The sequence below is a fragment of the Cucumis melo genome, chromosome 4 (assembly GCF_025177605.1).
Source record: "Cucumis melo cultivar AY chromosome 4, USDA_Cmelo_AY_1.0, whole genome shotgun sequence".
NCBI classification, from domain to species: Eukaryota; Viridiplantae; Streptophyta; class Magnoliopsida; order Cucurbitales; family Cucurbitaceae; genus Cucumis; species Cucumis melo.
Genome location: NC_066860.1, coordinates 14653908 through 14671756, shown reverse-complemented (window position 1 = coordinate 14671756; position 17849 = coordinate 14653908). Strand labels below are relative to the sequence as shown.

General features: G+C 30.9%; 2 protein-coding genes across 3 annotated transcripts; both read right to left on the bottom strand.

Moving 5' to 3' along the window:
* Window positions 1-3480: 3480 nt before the first annotated feature.
* LOC103490076 (polygalacturonase At1g48100) lies at window positions 3481-6338 on the bottom strand. The gene is made up of 5 exons (XM_017044912.2): window positions 5596-6338; window positions 5455-5490; window positions 5131-5338; window positions 4242-4323; window positions 3481-4138 (listed from the first exon to the last, which is right to left on the bottom strand). The coding sequence occupies exons 1-5, from the start codon at window positions 6244-6246 to the stop codon at window positions 3637-3639; spliced, it is 1479 nt and encodes a 492-aa protein (XP_016900401.2). The 5' UTR covers window positions 6247-6338; the 3' UTR covers window positions 3481-3636.
* A 6912-nt stretch (window positions 6339-13250) lies between these two features.
* LOC103490075 (glycogen synthase kinase-3 homolog MsK-3) lies at window positions 13251-17233 on the bottom strand. Of its 2 annotated transcripts, none has more exons than XM_051084320.1 (13): window positions 16902-17233; window positions 15859-16060; window positions 15646-15738; window positions 15508-15567; window positions 15119-15391; window positions 14878-14952; window positions 14694-14750; window positions 14466-14606; window positions 14327-14377; window positions 14117-14212; window positions 13944-14027; window positions 13764-13866; window positions 13251-13672 (listed from the first exon to the last, which is right to left on the bottom strand). In XM_051084320.1, exons 2-13 carry the CDS (start codon window positions 15970-15972, stop codon window positions 13590-13592), a joined length of 1230 nt encoding a protein of 409 aa, XP_050940277.1. In that variant the 5' UTR covers window positions 15973-16060; window positions 16902-17233; the 3' UTR covers window positions 13251-13589. The 2 variants fall into 2 exon arrangements, with proteins under 2 accessions (XP_050940277.1, XP_050940278.1); XM_051084321.1 differs by having other exon boundaries at window positions 16863-17191.
* Between the last annotated feature and the right edge of the window lie 616 nt (window positions 17234-17849).

Sequence of the window (17849 nt, the reverse complement as noted above, 5' to 3'; positions counted from 1 at the left end):
AAAAGGTTAAATATATATATATATATAATAATAATAATAAAATAATATTAATAAAATTACAAATAAAATTAAATTTAAATAAGTAAATAAATAAATTAAAAAAAAAGAAAGAAAAAAAAAAGGAAATAGAGGGTGACGGCAAACCCTAAAAGAGAAAAAAATATATATATAATAATAATAATAATAAAAAGAAAAATGATAATAATAGAAATTTTCTTTTGTTTATAATTTTTCTTTTTCTCTATTGTTTTAGAGAGAAGAAAAATGTTAAAAGATTTTTTTTTTTCTTTTAGCATGATGATAAAAAGGTAGTAAAAATAAAAAAATAAATTTTCCTTATATATTTTTTTTCTTTCTCTTTACATTTGAAAAGAGAAGAACAAAGATAAGGATTCAATTCCGAAGAAAATTACTTGTTGTATGAGTTGCGGATCATTGGGAGTAAACCCTACCTAATGCAACCTCCAACTAAGTTTTTTCTTCCTTATGGGATTAGAATTAGGATAAAAAAAAAAAGACGATATGAAGATAAAAATAAAAACAATAAAGCGAAAAAGCTAATGACCCACCTTTATGCAGAGGAATACGTTTCTTCAAATTCTCTTTAAACACTTTTTTTTCGTAGAGATTCTCTCTAAAACAATTTTTTCTCAAGACTTTCTCTAAAACAATTTCTTCTCCCCCTTTCGAAATGACAAAGGATCCTATTTATAGACCCGGGGTGTGCCACAAATTAGGAAAATTTAATAAGTATAAAATCAAATTAGATATTGTGTAATTTTATTAATTTTCTATTTTCTAAAATAGTAAAAATATGATATTGAAAGATTTTGTCCAAAATAAATTTTTTGTTTTTTTTCCTAAAGTGATAAAGATAAGTCAAATATGGTATTAAAATTTTTTTGTATAAAATAAATTATCTTGCTTTTCCTAATATGATAAATCAAAAGAGATTTTGTATAAATAAATTAATTTGTTTTTTTTTCCTAAAGTGATAAGTCAAAAAAATGATTTGAAATTTTTTTTTTAAATAATAGATATTCTCATTAATGACTTTATTTTCTATTTTAATAAAAAGATAAGAAAAAACATAAGATTTCATATTATTACAAAAAGATTTTACCTTTTTCTTTTTTTAACAAAATAAATTAATGAAATATCTTAACCGTTGCTACAATTAATAATTTAAAGAATAATAAAAAATGTAGGATAAAATTAGGTGGCTACAGATAGAATGAACCAAGACTTGATTTAGTTGAGCTTTATGCATGTGCAAAAGTAAACACGATTCAAATTTAACTGTCAAGAAGTCGTCAAGATTATTAAATCATTTCGAATCTCAAAAAAATTGGAGTTTTTACAAATAAAAGTGTGTTTTTTTTTTTTTACTTAGATCTTGTTAATTTGAATCCAACAAGTTTATCACTTGGAGCTTTTTCTCAAGGCTCTAGAGGTTGTCTTTGTGGGAGACCAAAGCCCCATAAGGCCTGGAATACGTTATTGATGATTATTAATGACATATTTCCTAATAAGATTAATCATGCTTAGAAGGGAGTTCAATCTAATATGTCGCGAATAGATATAGGGTACATACAGTAGCACATCGATATTTTACATGAAAATATCAATGAGGGAGAATATTGGCTTAGATTTTATATATTTCTATTAATGCTAATATTTTTTAGGGTGTGATAGGTCATAGTAGAGTTACCAAGATTGTTAACAATAGATCTTTGATAACATTGCTCCGGATTTAGATAAGATCATGATTATTTCTAGACACATTTAGGAGACAAGGAATAAATTGATATTTTAGATGAAACCAAGTTAATGCCGGATATATTAGTAATTCCATAGGCAAATGTATTCTTGATACTCTGGTGTTGTCAGGTCGATGGTAAAAGCAACGGAGACAACCCTTCCTATCAATATCTCATCGTTACTCCACTGGCAATTCTCTTACCTTGCCAACTATTTTTGGAAGTTGAACAATGATGCAACTTGAAGTCCTATATCCAACTGGGGATGTGTTTATATTGTCTAGGGTAGGTGTTTCAAAATCACTTGGGATGTGTTTATATTGTTGGTTTGAAGTTCATCCCTAGATGTAAGGAGGTGAAACTCTCCTTGAAACAAATGATGATATGGTCTAGTCTTGAGAGTACTTCTTCTCTCTATTTCGTATATTTTGATTGACTCTAAATATTTATAAATCATCAATTTGCTTGATGATGTTGTTGTTGATATTCTCAAAGTCTCATTTTTTATTATTGTAAAAACCATGGTTTGAGAATATTATCTTGGATTTGTTGCTTTCTCATATTTGTCACAGTTAAAATATATGTTGGTTCACTTTGTTATCCATAAAGTTTTGTATGATCAGGTTCTACCATTCTCAAATTCCTTATCTTAGTAGTTTTATGTCGTGTTTTATTTATATCAAAAATAGTTAATTTGGTTGGACTTTTACCGTTTTGGTTTAGATTTTCTTTTCTTACACAAGAAAAGTGTTATAATCTCTCTCATGGACAATTGATGCATGCTAATATTTTCTTTTTTTTTTTCAGTGCTATCAATTTCATAGATCTAAGGTCAAAGTGAGTTTCCAATTTTCCTACCAAAACTTGTGATGTAATTAGTAGTAAGCTTCTGTTTTTTTTTTTTTTTTTTTTTTGCCCTTTTTCTTTATCTTTTATTGGGTTCTTTTTTCTTTTTATTTTGTGTCTGTGTTGTTCTTTAAATGCAATGATAAAGATTAATATAATAGAAAATCTTAATTTAGGCAACTATTCATAAGATAAAGATATGATAAATTAAAAATCTTTAGAGGGAATAATTTGTAGATTCCCATTAGGTGTAGGCGTGCCCAAAGCCATAAAAAGAGTGTCTCTCCACTTCTTCACCATTCAATTTGTCAACAAAACTCAGTGCTTTTCTATACAAAAAATTCACTCTCCCCAATTTTTGTTCTCTACCTCTCTATTGTCTTTTTCTATACTCTAACCCTATTTCCCTCTTTATTTCTGTCTTTTTTTTACTCTAAATTTACATTTTAACGTTGAGAAAAACCCAGGAAACTGCACCTATGTTTATAGGTTCAATTACTCTATTATAATTTGTTACATGACAATCATTTTTATATTTTTTAGTTATGTGATGAATGAGATATATAAAGATCGTTGTTGGTGCATCTAATTAATATTGTTGTAATATAGGTATGTTCAATTTCAAAACGACTTTTATATATTCATGTCTAGAGTTAGTGGATTTGTAAACATTATAAATTGTGTAGAAGCTTTTTAAACTTTCAATTTTGTATGACAAAAATCTCTGCTTGAATTTGAAAGTTTCAATATCAGTCTCTAATTAATAAGTTTTTTTGGTAAAAAAGTCAAATTTATCAAATATCTATTATACTTTCCTTCAATTGGCTATTACAATACATAACCACAATATTTGGCTTACTGGGTAAAAAGTAGATATCATAAAGAGACATATTATAATATCATTTTGCAGAGATTCATTTTTAAGGAGATACTTTCAAAATCACTCTCCTTAATTAGCAGACATCTCAAGTAATGATATACATTTTGACTATATGTTACAAAGTATAAATGGTATATCAAATGATGAAGGTTAACAATAATCCTTCTCACTTTCCAAGAAAGACCTTGAGGAGGTTTCAAGCAAGCAAGAAATTGGTGGTATTGTTAGGGTTTTCAAATTCCCATAAGCATTCCAACAAAAGGGGTCCAACAAAATGTCACCTTTGGAAGGAAAAAGCTCAATATTGGCAAGTGTTAGGTTCATACAAGGCATAGAATCACTACAACCAAAATGCATTGGTGGGCTTCTAATATCATAAGTTCCTTTGATGTCAATATAGCTTATATCTGATACAACCACGGCTGAAGTTTGATTGAGACATCCTTTGTTGAGGCAATAGAATTGGTCAATTATTATAGGGTTCCTAACGTTATCCATGTTAATGTTGTTGAAACTTACTCCTCTTACCGCTCCATATCCACCCTGCCATGTCTTGATTCGAACACCGTTGTCTGAGACCTTGATTATTGAGTCTCGAACTGTTATGTTCGATACGCACGCTCGAGAGTTGTGATTTCCTAGGCTACCAATGCTGACATGAAGAACTAAGGTTATGAGTATAAAAAGGAATTACATGTTATATAAGAATTAATTAGAAGAAAGTATATAATAAGGTCGTTTCATAATTTGTTTACCTAATTCCATGACCTGGTCCACATGTAATGTTTGTTATTTCTACGTTATAAGAACCTGATCCAATTGAAATGCAATCATCACCTGTGAGCAAAAAAAAAATCGCCCAAATAGTTAGGTTTTGCTTCATAAGTTCTTTTTGAAATCTATTTGGGAGTTATTTCGGTGATGTTTACGCTTTTCATTTTCAGTTTCTTATTTTCAACTACTTAGAAACATATTTAATTGTGTTCGTTCCCAACATAAAAAAGAATTATTAAACATTTTTTTTACCATTCATGATTATAAAATCACTAATAATTAAATATTTAAAAATAAAAACAATAACTTAAAAGTTTTGGTATGTTCAACTTTATAAAACTACAGTTTGAATGGAACTATTTAGTTACCAAATACAATTATGTTTTTTTATTAAAAGTGAAACCAAGCAACAAAAATAGAAAATGATAAACGAGAAGCCAAAATACAAGAATGTTATAACGAATCCAACAAATTTCTTCAAGTATCACTTCATAACATTTTATTCTTGTTTCTTAATTCTTGTTTCTAATTCTTAATAAACGTGTCATGAGTTTAATATATATATTTATCGATGTCTCTTTCTTTAGCTTTGAAACACACCAAAAGTTTACACAATTTTTTAAAAGAAAAAGAAATAGTTTCTTGTTTCGAGTCTAAAAATATATTATATATATTTTAAAAACAAAATCATACTTTTGTAATAAAACACTAGAAACGAGAACGTTATCCAACCGTGACACATCAACCACTCATTTCTAGGGTGGTTTTTACTTTTAAAATTGAAGTCTATAATTATTCTGTCATTTTTAGAAATTAAAATGCAAAGAAAAGATAATTAGGAAACAATATTATATATGTGTGAGGACTAACCATTGGCAACTATTGAATTGAAAATCTGAACACCATTTGTATTCTCAATGTGGATTCCATCGGTGTTTGGACTCAAAGCAGGAGATGTTATGTGAAGAGAATCAATGTAAACATCTTTACAATTGTCAAACCTAAAATGAAATTGAGGACTGTCTTTGATTCTAACTCCTTCAACTCTCAACTTTGAGCTCATGAAAAATCTTATAGCCTGCCAGAAAAAAGAAACACTTTTACTCTTTTCACTTGAATTTTTCATATATATTTCTAAACTTTAATTAAGAAGAAAAAAACAATTTTATTTTAGAGAACTAAACTTCAACTTACAATTGGGCTGTCACAAGGTCCTGTCATTGTTTTCCCCTTTAAAATGGAATCAAACCTCGAGTTAATTAGCTTTCAAAACGTCCCCGAAATGAAGTAAAAAATTTATAGTACTGCAGAAGTATGATCGTTGTTGTCCCTTACCTTGTGAGGTTTGCAAGGAAGATCCCACCATTTCTGGCCTCGACCATCAATAAGGCCATTTCCTTGAAGGGACATGTTATAAACTCGATAAAAAACCAACCATTGGTGAGCACTATAACCCTTCGGCCAAGCGTCAGGCCCGTCAGGAGCCATAAGAGTGCCATCAACTTGAAACACAATGCCGTTTCTGCACGGTCCCGTGAATATAGTCGACTGAATCATGAAGGAGAAGCCATAGGGAACGAGAATAACTCCATAGTTGTTGTCGTCGTCGTCATTCCTTTGACATGCCGTGTCCCATGCCATCTTGAACGCGGCCGTGTCGTCTGCAGTGCCATCTCCAATGGCGCCAAAATGACGTACGTCAAAAATGATAGTGGAATTGATGGACGAGGCCGGCCCTCCATCGTCTTCCGGAGGACTCTGCGGTTCTGACGAAGGGGAAGGGGAAGGAGAAGGGGAAGGGGAAGGAGAAGGAAAAGGAGAAGGAGGTTGGGAAATGGTGAAATGGTAATGATGGTGAGAATGTTGTTTGTGTTTCTTTGCATGGTTATGCCAACGGCCATTAACAGGAAACAGAAGGCAAAAGAAGAAGATTATGAATGTAATACAAAAGGTAAAGGAAGAGATCAAACGACCAAAGTTATACATTTTGAAAGGGAACAAGACTCAACAAGTAATTAATGCCCATAAACTGAAAGATGCTGACAAATTAAAAGGGGATGATGTTCTTTATTTTTGGATAAAATGGATTGGAGAATCTAAATGGAGAATGATGATTTATATATAACAAGAAGGGAAATGGTGGAACATGATCATCATTGTTTTTTGTTCTATAACATCTCAACCTTTTTCATATAAAATATAGTTTTTTTTATGTATTAGGGAACCGACCATTTCAATTTGGCCATAGGTTTTCTGTATGTGGAGTTTGCTAATGATGATGATTGCCCAAAAAAATAAATGGGTGGGAAGTCCACGATTGAATCTGGTTAAGGAAATCTAATTGCATGCTCCTAAGCATATGGTGGATATAGAGACGAAATCAAGAGATGCACCATATATTTCAACTACATTCACACACTTATAACATCCTTATCATATTCTAGATACGACACAATAGCACAAACAACATTATGATAATTTAAAACTTCCTATGTACAAGACTCTCTTGCCAAGTGAGTGATCTTAATTGAAAGGGATTGGTTAATTACAATTGTATTTTTCTGGTATTTCCAATCACTCTAAAATATCATTTTCGATCCTTCAAAATACATTTAGCATTTGATTTGACACTTTTAAACTTGGTTTTGCATAGGATCATGATTGATTTTGAATGATTTAAAGTATGTTTTAGGGTGGCTTTTTTCCCGTGACAAAGTAATTTTTATTATTTTATAATAATTATCTCAAAACATACATAAAGTTTTATTTAAAGTTGTTTAGAAAGCTTCAATATAATCAGAATTACTTGGAATCAGATGACCTTGTTGAAAAGTGTGAATAATTGAAGATAAAAAGTAGAACAATGATATATATATCTAAAGCTTAAAAACAATGAAAAAAATGGTCGAATTGAAAACTTTCAAAACAAAAAATAAATTTTATATTACAAATCAATCCAAAACCCTCGATCCAAACACATGTTTTTTTATTATAATTACATATTACAATCTTATTCCATTACCAATCACCAGACGTATATGTTTTATTTGATAGGTTGAACAAATTTATTAAAAGTTTTACATAACAATATAATAGAGAGAGAGAAAAAATCACATCTTTTATTTTAAACCTGAAGTTTTGACATCCTTTAATTTAGTTATTAGAGGTGATAGAAAGAAGTTCTCGAGTATAAATATTGACCCGATTCAACTATAGCTAACAAGCAACCTTAAAAAAATACTAAATAAATAGCTAAACTTTACCGAATAATCCTCAAATTTGAAGTAGTGTTTCGATTTATAGTCAAAACGTTCAAAAGTTTTATTTTTTTATCCTTTGAACTTCGAATTTTTGTTTCAAAATTAGATGCTTTTGAACTTGAAATTGTTCCAAAAGATTTTTCTTTATAAACAAAAGATAAAAATTGACATTAAAATTTATATATAAAAATATAGAACACATTATCGTCACAAAAGTTTAGAAATGGAAAGAATATTGCGTTTAACCCAAATTTGAACCATGACACATGAGGGTAACTAAATTGTTGCTTTTATCCAAGATTAAAGGTCGAAATATATATATATATATATATATATATATATATATATATATATATATATATATATATATATAGCTTTAGTTCAACTGAAATTTGAGTGTACTAATAACCAGAAAATTGAACGATAGTTCGAATTTCCCCACCCAACTCCAATTGGTATAGGGAAGAAAATAAAAACAATTCCATAAAACGTAACCCACCACCTACCCAAGAATCTACCGCAAAAGAAGAGAAGAAATATAATAGAAAAAGAAAGAGTATTTTGAGGGTTAATATTAGTGGGAGCAATGTGTGGGTTTCAAAGCTGCCATTGCTGCTTAATGGCCACTGTGTGTTTCACTCAGTGCTCTTTCTTTTTTTCTTTCCTTCTTTTAATTTTAATAATACCAATCAAAGTGGGTTTTTCTAAGCCGACCTTATCTTCCCTTTCATTGTTTTTCAGTTTTGTTTTGTTTTTTGTTGCTTCAAATTTTCATTTCAATACCATTGGCTCTTGCCCTTTTCTCTAATGGCAGTCAGTGTGGTTGGGGTTTCAGTTCAGGAGCATTAGGGTTTTGGCTTTTTCTATATTTTCAATTTTTTATTTACTCTACAACTTTGGTTCATTTACAAGTTCAGACACTTAGTCGTTTTTCTTGGCTAATAAAATCACATGTTGGTTTACTTTCAAAAGCCTTTTTAACTTTTAGGTTGTATCTATTTTTGCACAAGAGATAACTAGATGTTGATAATATGTTAACAAAGAGAAACAAAAAATGCATTATGAGGCCAAAAGGTAAGGAAGTTGAAATAAAAAAAATGTGATCTTCTTGGAGCAGGTTGTTGGATGAAATGATGTTGAAAAACAAGGATAGGTGATCACACATACTAGAGTCACACGAGATCTTCTGATAATTCAAAGACAACACAACAATCTAAAACATATGCTATAAATGAAAGAATGAAACGTAGAAATTAGTTATCCAATTCGGTGGTAATCCACCTACTGTTTAGGATAATAAGCCTAAGAAAGATAATTCATTAACATATAATAATCAAATTTTTATAATGTTGTCCTTGTTTATAAGTTAAGATAGTTACAATTACATACGTAGAGCTCAATTGAATTGCACAGCTAGACTCCTCCAACTAGATGTGAAACTTCTTTTCTAGCGAATTAATTAGACTCTTTCTGAATGAATGTATTATTAGTGAAGTTATATTGAAACTCCTCCCAAGTATGTGAGACACCTTCTCACCGCCAAGATATCTTTTCTTCTTCTTGAAGAACTTTAAGGCCCCCAAGTTTCTTTCACTGAAAAAATTAGCTCCTTCTAAGTTTGAGAATTTCTTAAAAGTATGATGTGCTTTAAGATCTCTCTAAGGATGAGAATCCCTTCTAGATATCCTATGTAATTAATATGCTCCACTAACACCAAATAATACTTGAGAAGATTGAAATTTTCACAACAAGAACTTATGAATAATAAGCCAATAACCACATGTGAAGAAAACTCACATTCTTTTTCAAATGTTCATTATTTATCTTTGCTTCAAAAATGACGATCACACCTGAAACAATTTCTGTCACATTATTTGAGACATTACACAATTTCCTAAGAGACATTCATAAGCTTTAAATAAATATTGTTGATGCAAAATTTTCGCCAAGGAAGTCGCACTTGATTTTCACATAATATTAATGGTAAATTTATAACTTGGAGAAAGAGAACCAAAAAAAAAAGCTCCAATTTCTAAGTTAGTTAAAAAAATTAAGACAACATGAGCGATAATAACATATTTACAGATGATTTGATTCAAGGTTTATCTTAGTCCAACTAAGATTAAGATATGAGTCTCTTAATTGAAGATTAAAAATATCATGGCGTGTGTGCATTCGGTATGCCTTGTTCTTCAAATTCTAAGCCTCCCTCCCTCATCCTTGGGTCGAGGTTGAGGCCAAGAGATTAGTTTGGATTTTTGACCCAAACCATCGTCTTCTTGAGGCCCAAATAGGTCAGCCTAATTAGTACACTTCCTTCATTAATAAACAATGAAGGTCTAATTAACCTCGATTGAAAGAACATTTGGGTGAAGCAAAGTAATTTGGGAGTTAAGATTATAAATTTCAGCCAGATTTATCAAATGTGACAAAAAGAAAGAAAAGAAAATTATGTTAGATGGTATCTACTACTAGTAAACAATAACAAACTTACAAACATAATCAAACGAGACAGCTCACCTCTTAAATTATGATTGATGAATTACGTTCTTAATATTGATATAATTTTAAATTACATTACCTAAAATTATAAAATTATTATGTAAATATGGCCTACATTTATACCGTAAATTCATCGATTAGTTATAATATTCCTTTTTATATTAAAGTGGTAAACTAATGGAAGTTAAAAAAAGAAAAACACTTGATGCCATGCCACCTCCATGTCAATTACATATTAACAATTTATTTATATGAAATTAGGATGAAAATAAGGGTGGGAATAGATATGATCATAATCATACCCTTATTTAGTACAAAATTTTGTAGTTTAAGTATATGAATGAACTATTCACATGCATCGTTTATGCCCATTAACTATACTAAAGGACGAGTTTTTTATTCTCTACTCTCGTTCTCTCTTTTAATATATTTTTATTTTTTATTTTATATATTATTAAAATTAATTATTTTAAATGAATTAAAAAAATTAAATTTATGGTTTATAAAATTACATTAACATTTAACTATCCTAATTTATATATATATATATATATATATATGGAATTTTTTAATATATACTTACTTTTTATTTAATTAATAAATTAGTTATATATACATATATATATATATATATACTAAAGTTTATTTTTAAATAAACAGTAAAGAACTAATACAATAAAACTATTAATTAATTATATTCTTAGTTAGCTAGTGATCATTCTCATTAATATCTTTTAATAATTTTATAATTAGTTTGTCATTAACTAATTAGAATTTTGTTAATTATTTTATTGATTAATACATCTTAATTATATAAATTGATCGAAATTATCCTATCAAATTACTTCTTTTATAAATATTAATAATTAATAATTTAATCTTTTTCTATAGTTGTTTCAACTTCTTTTTTCTTCATTCTCATTTAATTCTCTCGTTGTTCATTGGTTACTCTTTTTCTTTTCTGAAAGGTGTGAATCCTTAAGTCTCAATCTCGGAAGAAGTTGAGTAAAAGGTATTCGTACGTTTTCTAGATCGAAGTAATAACGTATACAAGACTTCTTTTCTCAATGCTACATAGTTTATCTAGATTGATATTTGATTGTTAAATAATTAATTTTTCTCAAAATTTTGAATTAGATTTATTGATTATCAATTAATGTATTAAAATTTTAGAGAGTTTTCATGATCAATTTTACAAATGAAATACAAAAAAGATTTATTCTCATACATTCTAAATATCATTTTCATATACAGCCAAACATAGACATCCTTAATTTCCAGCAATCTTATTCCCAGACTTACTATTCTCAGGCATCATTAATTTTTATCGATGTTATTATCATCTACATTCCCTCAATCCAAACGGTCCCTTACAATTATAACACCAATTATCTTTTAGAGACGCGTTTTAACATCGATTATCATTTTCTCCTAAATAGTTTTGAATGTATTCATAAGTATCCTAGTTTTTCGATTGACCCTTTAGTCTGCCGTTTAAATAGAAAGTAGAATCTAACGTTATCCAAGCTAAGTGATAAAAACAAAAATTCATATAAAAATTTCTCTTGTTTTTAAAGTGGAAAAGAATGGATTTTTTTTTTTTTTTTGGACAAAAGTTATATATATTTTTAAGGAGAAAAAAGAAATAAAAAAAGTTGTCCATTGAGTCAACATTAACGGCTTCTAAAGCCTAAATCTATAGGATTTCAAAAGCTAAATGATTATGTTGAGTTCCTACTTCAGCCTAAACCACTTCTTTTCTTTTTCTTTTTAGATTAAACAAAATGTGGGATGAAACTTTATCCAAAGAAAAACTTATTATAACTACAAAATTACCATTTTTTTGTCCAAGTTTGACGATAAAATTAATTAAATTATTTCACAATTTAGCTGTGTAAGGAAAAAAAACGATAGATAGTATTTCATAACTAATAATTATCAAGTGTGCAGCAATATTTTTTAAATAAATTTTATAAATTTGACATGAGTTTATTGACTAACCATTAAAATTACGTTGAATAGGTCAATGATTGAATCATATACAATATTGAAAAATCTAGGGTTATATGGAACACAAATGAAATTTTAAAACAAGACTTAAAGTTCAAGAACATTTTTTTAAGTTCGGTAACTTACTTGACACAAAATTGAATGTTTTAGCAAAACGTTTATTAGAGGTTTTAGGTAGTTCATAGATAAATGAATATAAATTTTAAAAAGTTGAAAGACTACGCTTAAACAATCCTAAAAACGCTGATTTTTGGGACACGCCAAAGCGTTAACATGTGGGTTTCTTAAAAATGGAAATTAGCTAAGTAGCTTTGAAGCAAAGCCGAAAGTGTCACAAGTCATAGCATAGGGGACCAAAGGTAAGGTCGGCTCCCTCTCAAACCACTTTTTGGCCTCCCCACCATACTTGTTTTCCTTTTTACAATATTCAAAACCCCCCTTTTTCCCCCACCGCACCCTTCTTAAAGTTGTTCTATGTCATCCTTTCACCTTACCCAAACAAAATTCTCTATATGTCAAGTTGAAAGGAATATCGGTGTCTCCATTTCATTATCTACTGATATTTTTTGTATTTTGTTGGTGTTATTACGATATGATCAAAATTCTTCTTCCAACAACACCACTCTTTTTTGTATTCAACTTTCTTAAACCAAACGGGTAACCCGAGGTGGGGTTGGTTAGAATTGGTGTTTTGCTAACAAGAACCAAACCAAATTTGATATTGATGTAAGAATCCAAGTTGGCCTAGTTGAGGTTGATTGGTTTGTTCAACTTGATTTGTTCATTCAAGAGATATTAGAAAACTTGTTTATTAGACCAAAATTTGTTTAACCAAATCTTCTCAAGGATGACTACTGTAACTACTTATTCCATTAGGATAGATTCTTATGGTACTAAAAATCACATTTTCCACATTCTTATCTTATCTCGACACACTATATCAAGAATTTTGCAACGCAATAGGATGCTCTTTTCGACATTTCTTTGCTCCGATAACGTCATCAAGGTTCCTTGAATAAATGATACCTCATTTAGAAAAAAATTCTAGTACTACAATAAGTAGTGGTTTGTTTTACAATAATTCAGTTGCAAACAAAGGAAAATAGGACTTAGATAACCAGCAAATTTAAAGTTTTTGGAGTTGGCTCAACATCCACCAATAAAAGAAGAATTTTGCGGCATCAGTACAACTTATATTCAACTAAAAACAGTCAAAAGTGAACAAATCTTCATGAAATGGTAATTGAAGTGGCAAAATTGCTGCTGAGCATATTCCAAGGTTATGTTCATTTGCAACAAGGAATTACAATCTGTTTGTTAACTACAAATGAAGGGCAGGTATTAAGAACATACCAAGCAGAACCATCTCTCAACTTGATTTCTACACGGACAAACAAGGGGCGGCCATGGATATGAAAAAATAATAGGGGAATGGGAACAAATTAAACAGGGAAGAAAATAACAAATAATAGGGGCTTCCATTTGTAATTTTATGCTAGCTACTACTTTCTACAGGCTTATGTGTCACTGCAGGGTTTGGACTACTACCAGACCGCTTTACGACCCAAGAAAATTGCATTGTTTCCTTGCGTGTTCTGGAATAAGCCTCACAAGCATCTCAGGAGGTACTCCCTTCAATTCTGATTGGCAACACAATTGAAATAAACTACAGTTAGGCATATATATATCAGCTGAAGGACCAGTAGTTTTCAAGTAATTTGTGGTTTTTACCATGAGCCTTGAAGTTGAACAAGGGAGGAAGGAAACGTCCGTTTGGCAGACGAGTGTTTGGGTCACGGAGTTCGTTGAAGAACGGATGAATCAAAGCCTCCAACTGCATTAATGTGAAACAGAAATTAATGGGTATCCACACTCACGGGTTGACTGAAATTTTAAAATCTTTCTACTTACCGCTGTGCTTCGGAGGTTCGGAGAGTACTGAAGTAATCTTGAAACGAGATCCACAGCTTCCGGAGGCATTCTCTTGTGGAATATCTGGTAACATGGATATATACACTGTTAAATTGGTAAATTACTTAAAAGGAGGAACAGGGAACATATTTAGTGTAAGTTTTTTTAAGTACCTTGTGCCATGGATGAGCTTTAATTTGGGGAAACTTGAATTCTGTGTAATTAGGGTTCATGCACTTAATTTCCTCCCTGGTTGGGGTTCCTAGAACCTGCAAGAGTTGTCAAATTAAACAATAAAGTCAGATCAAAATAACAACAGAAAAGACTGCAAACAAAAAAAACCTTTACAGCTCTTTAATAAAATAAATTAAAGCTCAAAATACCTTGATTATCTCGACAAGCTGATCAACTCCACTTTCGCCGGGAAATAGCGGCTGAAGAAGTCCAAGAATGCTTCTTAGAATCGTTTCTTCTTAATAGTAACAATAATTACACAGCAGTCATGGGAGGAATTTTACAAACCTGTCCAAGCAATAATTCAGCTAGAACACAACCAGCTGACCAGATGTCGATGGCTGTGGTGTACTCGGTCGCACCAAATATGAGTTCGGGTGCTCGATAGTATCTAGAACAGATGTAAGCTATATTTGGTTCACCTCTAACCTGCCAGATGTAAACTAAATTAGTCTCCATGTCACAAGTAGATCCACAAAATAAATTGAATATTTTCCAAATTCAAAGAAAACGAACCAAGACTTTTGCGCTGCCAAAGTCACAAAGCTTGAGTTGGTGGGTGTGTGGATTAACCTGTCAAAAGGAGAAAGTGAAAACAATCAGCAGACAGAAACGGAAACCAATTCAATCTGTGGGTTTGAAATATAAAATCAAGTTACTTATCAAAATATACGACACCAGAAACAGAATGAACGCTAACCAGCAAGTTTTGAGGCTTTATGTCTCTGTGGCATACTCCAATACTATTATGAATGTATGAAAGAGCTCTGCAGATCTGTATAGAAATGAAAGTAAGAAAATGAAGAATATTAAAACCAGGCACAGAAAGATATTCTCAAGAGGCCCGTTCATCTTAAATATAGCAGTTCATATGCAAATGACTCAATACAAAACTTGACTATCCATACACACAAAAATAAAGAGGGCTGTTCGGCAAAAACCTGATAAAAATAGAGTTTGACGTAAATCAGTGGCATCCTTTGGTTCATCTTGTTGTAATGTTTGATCACTCTATGAACAGTCTCAGGGACATATTCAAGAACAAGATTAAGATAAAGCTCATCCTTCTCTGTCGTTGAGAAGAAACAATGCTTCAGGGACACAACGTTTGGGTGGTCTAGAAGACGCATGGTCTGCAACTCCCTATTCTTGTACCTCTTGTCCTGAAGAACCTTTTTAATTGCAACTGTTTCACCAGTTTCCAAGCATTTTGCCTGCAAAATTACATTGATAATATATCTTGTTTCTTAAAAATAAAAAAGATGAAATGTACTCTACTCTTAGCATGCTCACTACTAATCAAAAAGCTTTAAAGCTCTGAACAACATACCTGAAATACAACTCCAAAAGAACCGTGTCCTACAGCTCGCTCGGCCATGTAACTGATAGTCTAAAACAAGTTTTAAAAGAGGAGTCAGAAAGGAAGTTAAATAACAGTAGTCTTGAGAATAAGTTTTTTGACAATCACCTGCTTTGGTTGGCCATTCTTTCCACCAATGGTTGTTACAATTATATGGCCTGTTTCAGTACCGTTTCCATCAACAACGGTGGCCTCAATTTCCTGTTCCATCCAATTATAGGTTAGAAGAACTGTATTGTCCAAACTTATATGAAAAAAGAAAGTCAAAGTAGATTTAACTAGCGCCATGGAAGGAAGAAACTAAACAAAATATTTGGGTACCTTATCATCCCTAATTTTCATATCATTCATCTCATCAGGCAGCCGATCAACACCGATTGTACTCCCACCATGATCCCTTATCACAGAAGCTGGAGCTACGGTTACTGATGTCATTTGCTTCAAGATGTATATGCAGAAAATATCCTTCAAACTTCACGTTCTTAACTCTGAATACAACCACTTATCTAAAGAAGTAACCAACCTGCGACAGTTGGTAAAAATGTAAGAAGCAAATAGTGGAAAATAACAAAATAAGATAAACAAGTCTACAAGTATAAAACTATTCAAAGAAATTTCTATCGCAAAACAAAGGATAATGTAAAAGGAAAGCAAAAAACACCAAAGGATGAAGCTCAGCTAGTAGCTCCAAAAACATAAAGACTTCACAATAACATTTAACAGATATTTCAACAGAACTCTTGCTCCAAAAGAACAAAATAATAATAATAATAATACACCTTCCTGAGAGCAAATTCAACAAGTATCATGTTGTTCTACAGCCTAAACAGCAAAAATAACCATCTTGACTTGAAAATTTTCAATCAAAAGGAGACGAACATATAAAGTATCTTAACAGCCAACCCTAATGCCGTTTCCTAGAGCTTCAATAGCTAATCAAAACCCAAAAAGAAAAAACAGAACCATAGGAAAACAAACCCTAGCTAAAACCCTTATAATACGATCGGCGAAGACAGAAATCTAGAAAACCACCACCAACGGAAGAGGCTTCACCGTCTCCACTAGATCATCAAACGTGAAACAGAAAAAGGAAACCTAAATCCAAGATAACCCAGATTCGATTTCCGAAGAGCTTAAGACAAAATGAAACACAAAAATAAAAAATCCAGGAAGAAAAAAGATTCCACAACCTTGAAAACAGAGAAAAAGGAAAAGAGAAAAAACGACATGCAGAGATCAAACAAACCCTAATAAGCAAACACAAAACAAAGCAAAACCCATGATGTATTTCAATTAGAAGAGATCAAAAAGAAAAAAAATCAAACCCATCAAAGAAGAGGGGGAAAACAGAAGAAACCCTTTACCGATCAGCTCAAAGGCAGAAAGGAAATGGATGTTTTTAGAGAAAACCCAGGTCCAAAAAACAGGTTTCTGCAAGCGAATCTTCTTAGAAACGAAGAAGATGATGATGATGGAGACTTGTTTGAAGAAGAAGAAGAACAACAAAAACAACTGATTGTTTGTTGTGTGCAAATGGGGTTTTCCCAATTTGCTTGAGCAACCAAGTTAGAAGGGATAAAAGAGAGAGAATTGACTGAGAGAGAAGGAGGAAGAGGAGAATGAGAATGCTTTTTGAGGGGGTTTGTTTGTATTTGTTAAATGTGTTTGTGAGTTGGGTGGATAATGGTGTTGGCTTTAGCTTTTTGGCTTTTTTGACAGTCAACGAAACGACAGAGCTGAATTCAAAGCTCTCATTTTTATATTTATATATTTGTTTATCAATTAATCTAATGTCCATTCTTTCTTTGTTTTGTTTTTTGTTTTTTTTTTTTACTTTTCTCTTCTTTCCACAGTCTCTTCCTTTTTGACCATTCAAACCTCCCTGTCCCCACTTTTCCACTTTCAAAAACCATTCTCTCTCTCTCTCTCTGTCTTTTTTTTTCATTCTTTTCCAAAAAAGTACACAATTACTATTTTACCCCTCATTGTGTTCTTCTTTTTCAATGGTCATTACCAATCTTTTTCAAGCTTCAACTTCCCAACTTCAAAAAAGAAAAAATTGTTTTAAACCCTTTTTAAACGTCTCTCAATTCACCAAATGTTAATAGTTTTCTTATATAATATGTTCTCTAAGAAAACATTTAATGATATTATATTACGATTCAAAATTTTCACACAACTCTTTATAGCAATTCAAAGATTTAATGAATACAAATTATAGAGGTATATTAAAAAATTATTGACCTCAACTTGAGTTAAAAGATAAATGTGTTACATGTACTCTACAAATCTTTATTAAGTAAGTCGGTGAT

Coding starts and splice junctions, on each gene's coding strand:
- LOC103490075 (XM_051084320.1), bottom strand. CDS start 15,972: ATGACATCAGTAACCGTAGCTCCAGCTTCTGTGATAAGGGATCATGGT. Junction 14,751..14,877: donor TAAAGCCTCAAAACTTGCTG/GTTAGCGTTCAT, acceptor TCCTTTTGACAG/GTTAATCCACACACCCACCA. Junction 13,867..13,943: donor CGAACCTCCGAAGCACAGCG/GTAAGTAGAAAG, acceptor ACATTAATGCAG/TTGGAGGCTTTGATTCATCC.
- LOC103490076 (XM_017044912.2), bottom strand. CDS start 6,246: ATGTATAACTTTGGTCGTTTGATCTCTTCCTTTACCTTTTGTATTACA. Junction 5,491..5,595: donor TTCCTTGCAAACCTCACAAG/GTAAGGGACAAC, acceptor TCCATTTTAAAG/GGGAAAACAATGACAGGACC. Junction 4,324..5,130: donor CAATTCAATAGTTGCCAATG/GTTAGTCCTCAC, acceptor TTTTGCTCACAG/GTGATGATTGCATTTCAATT.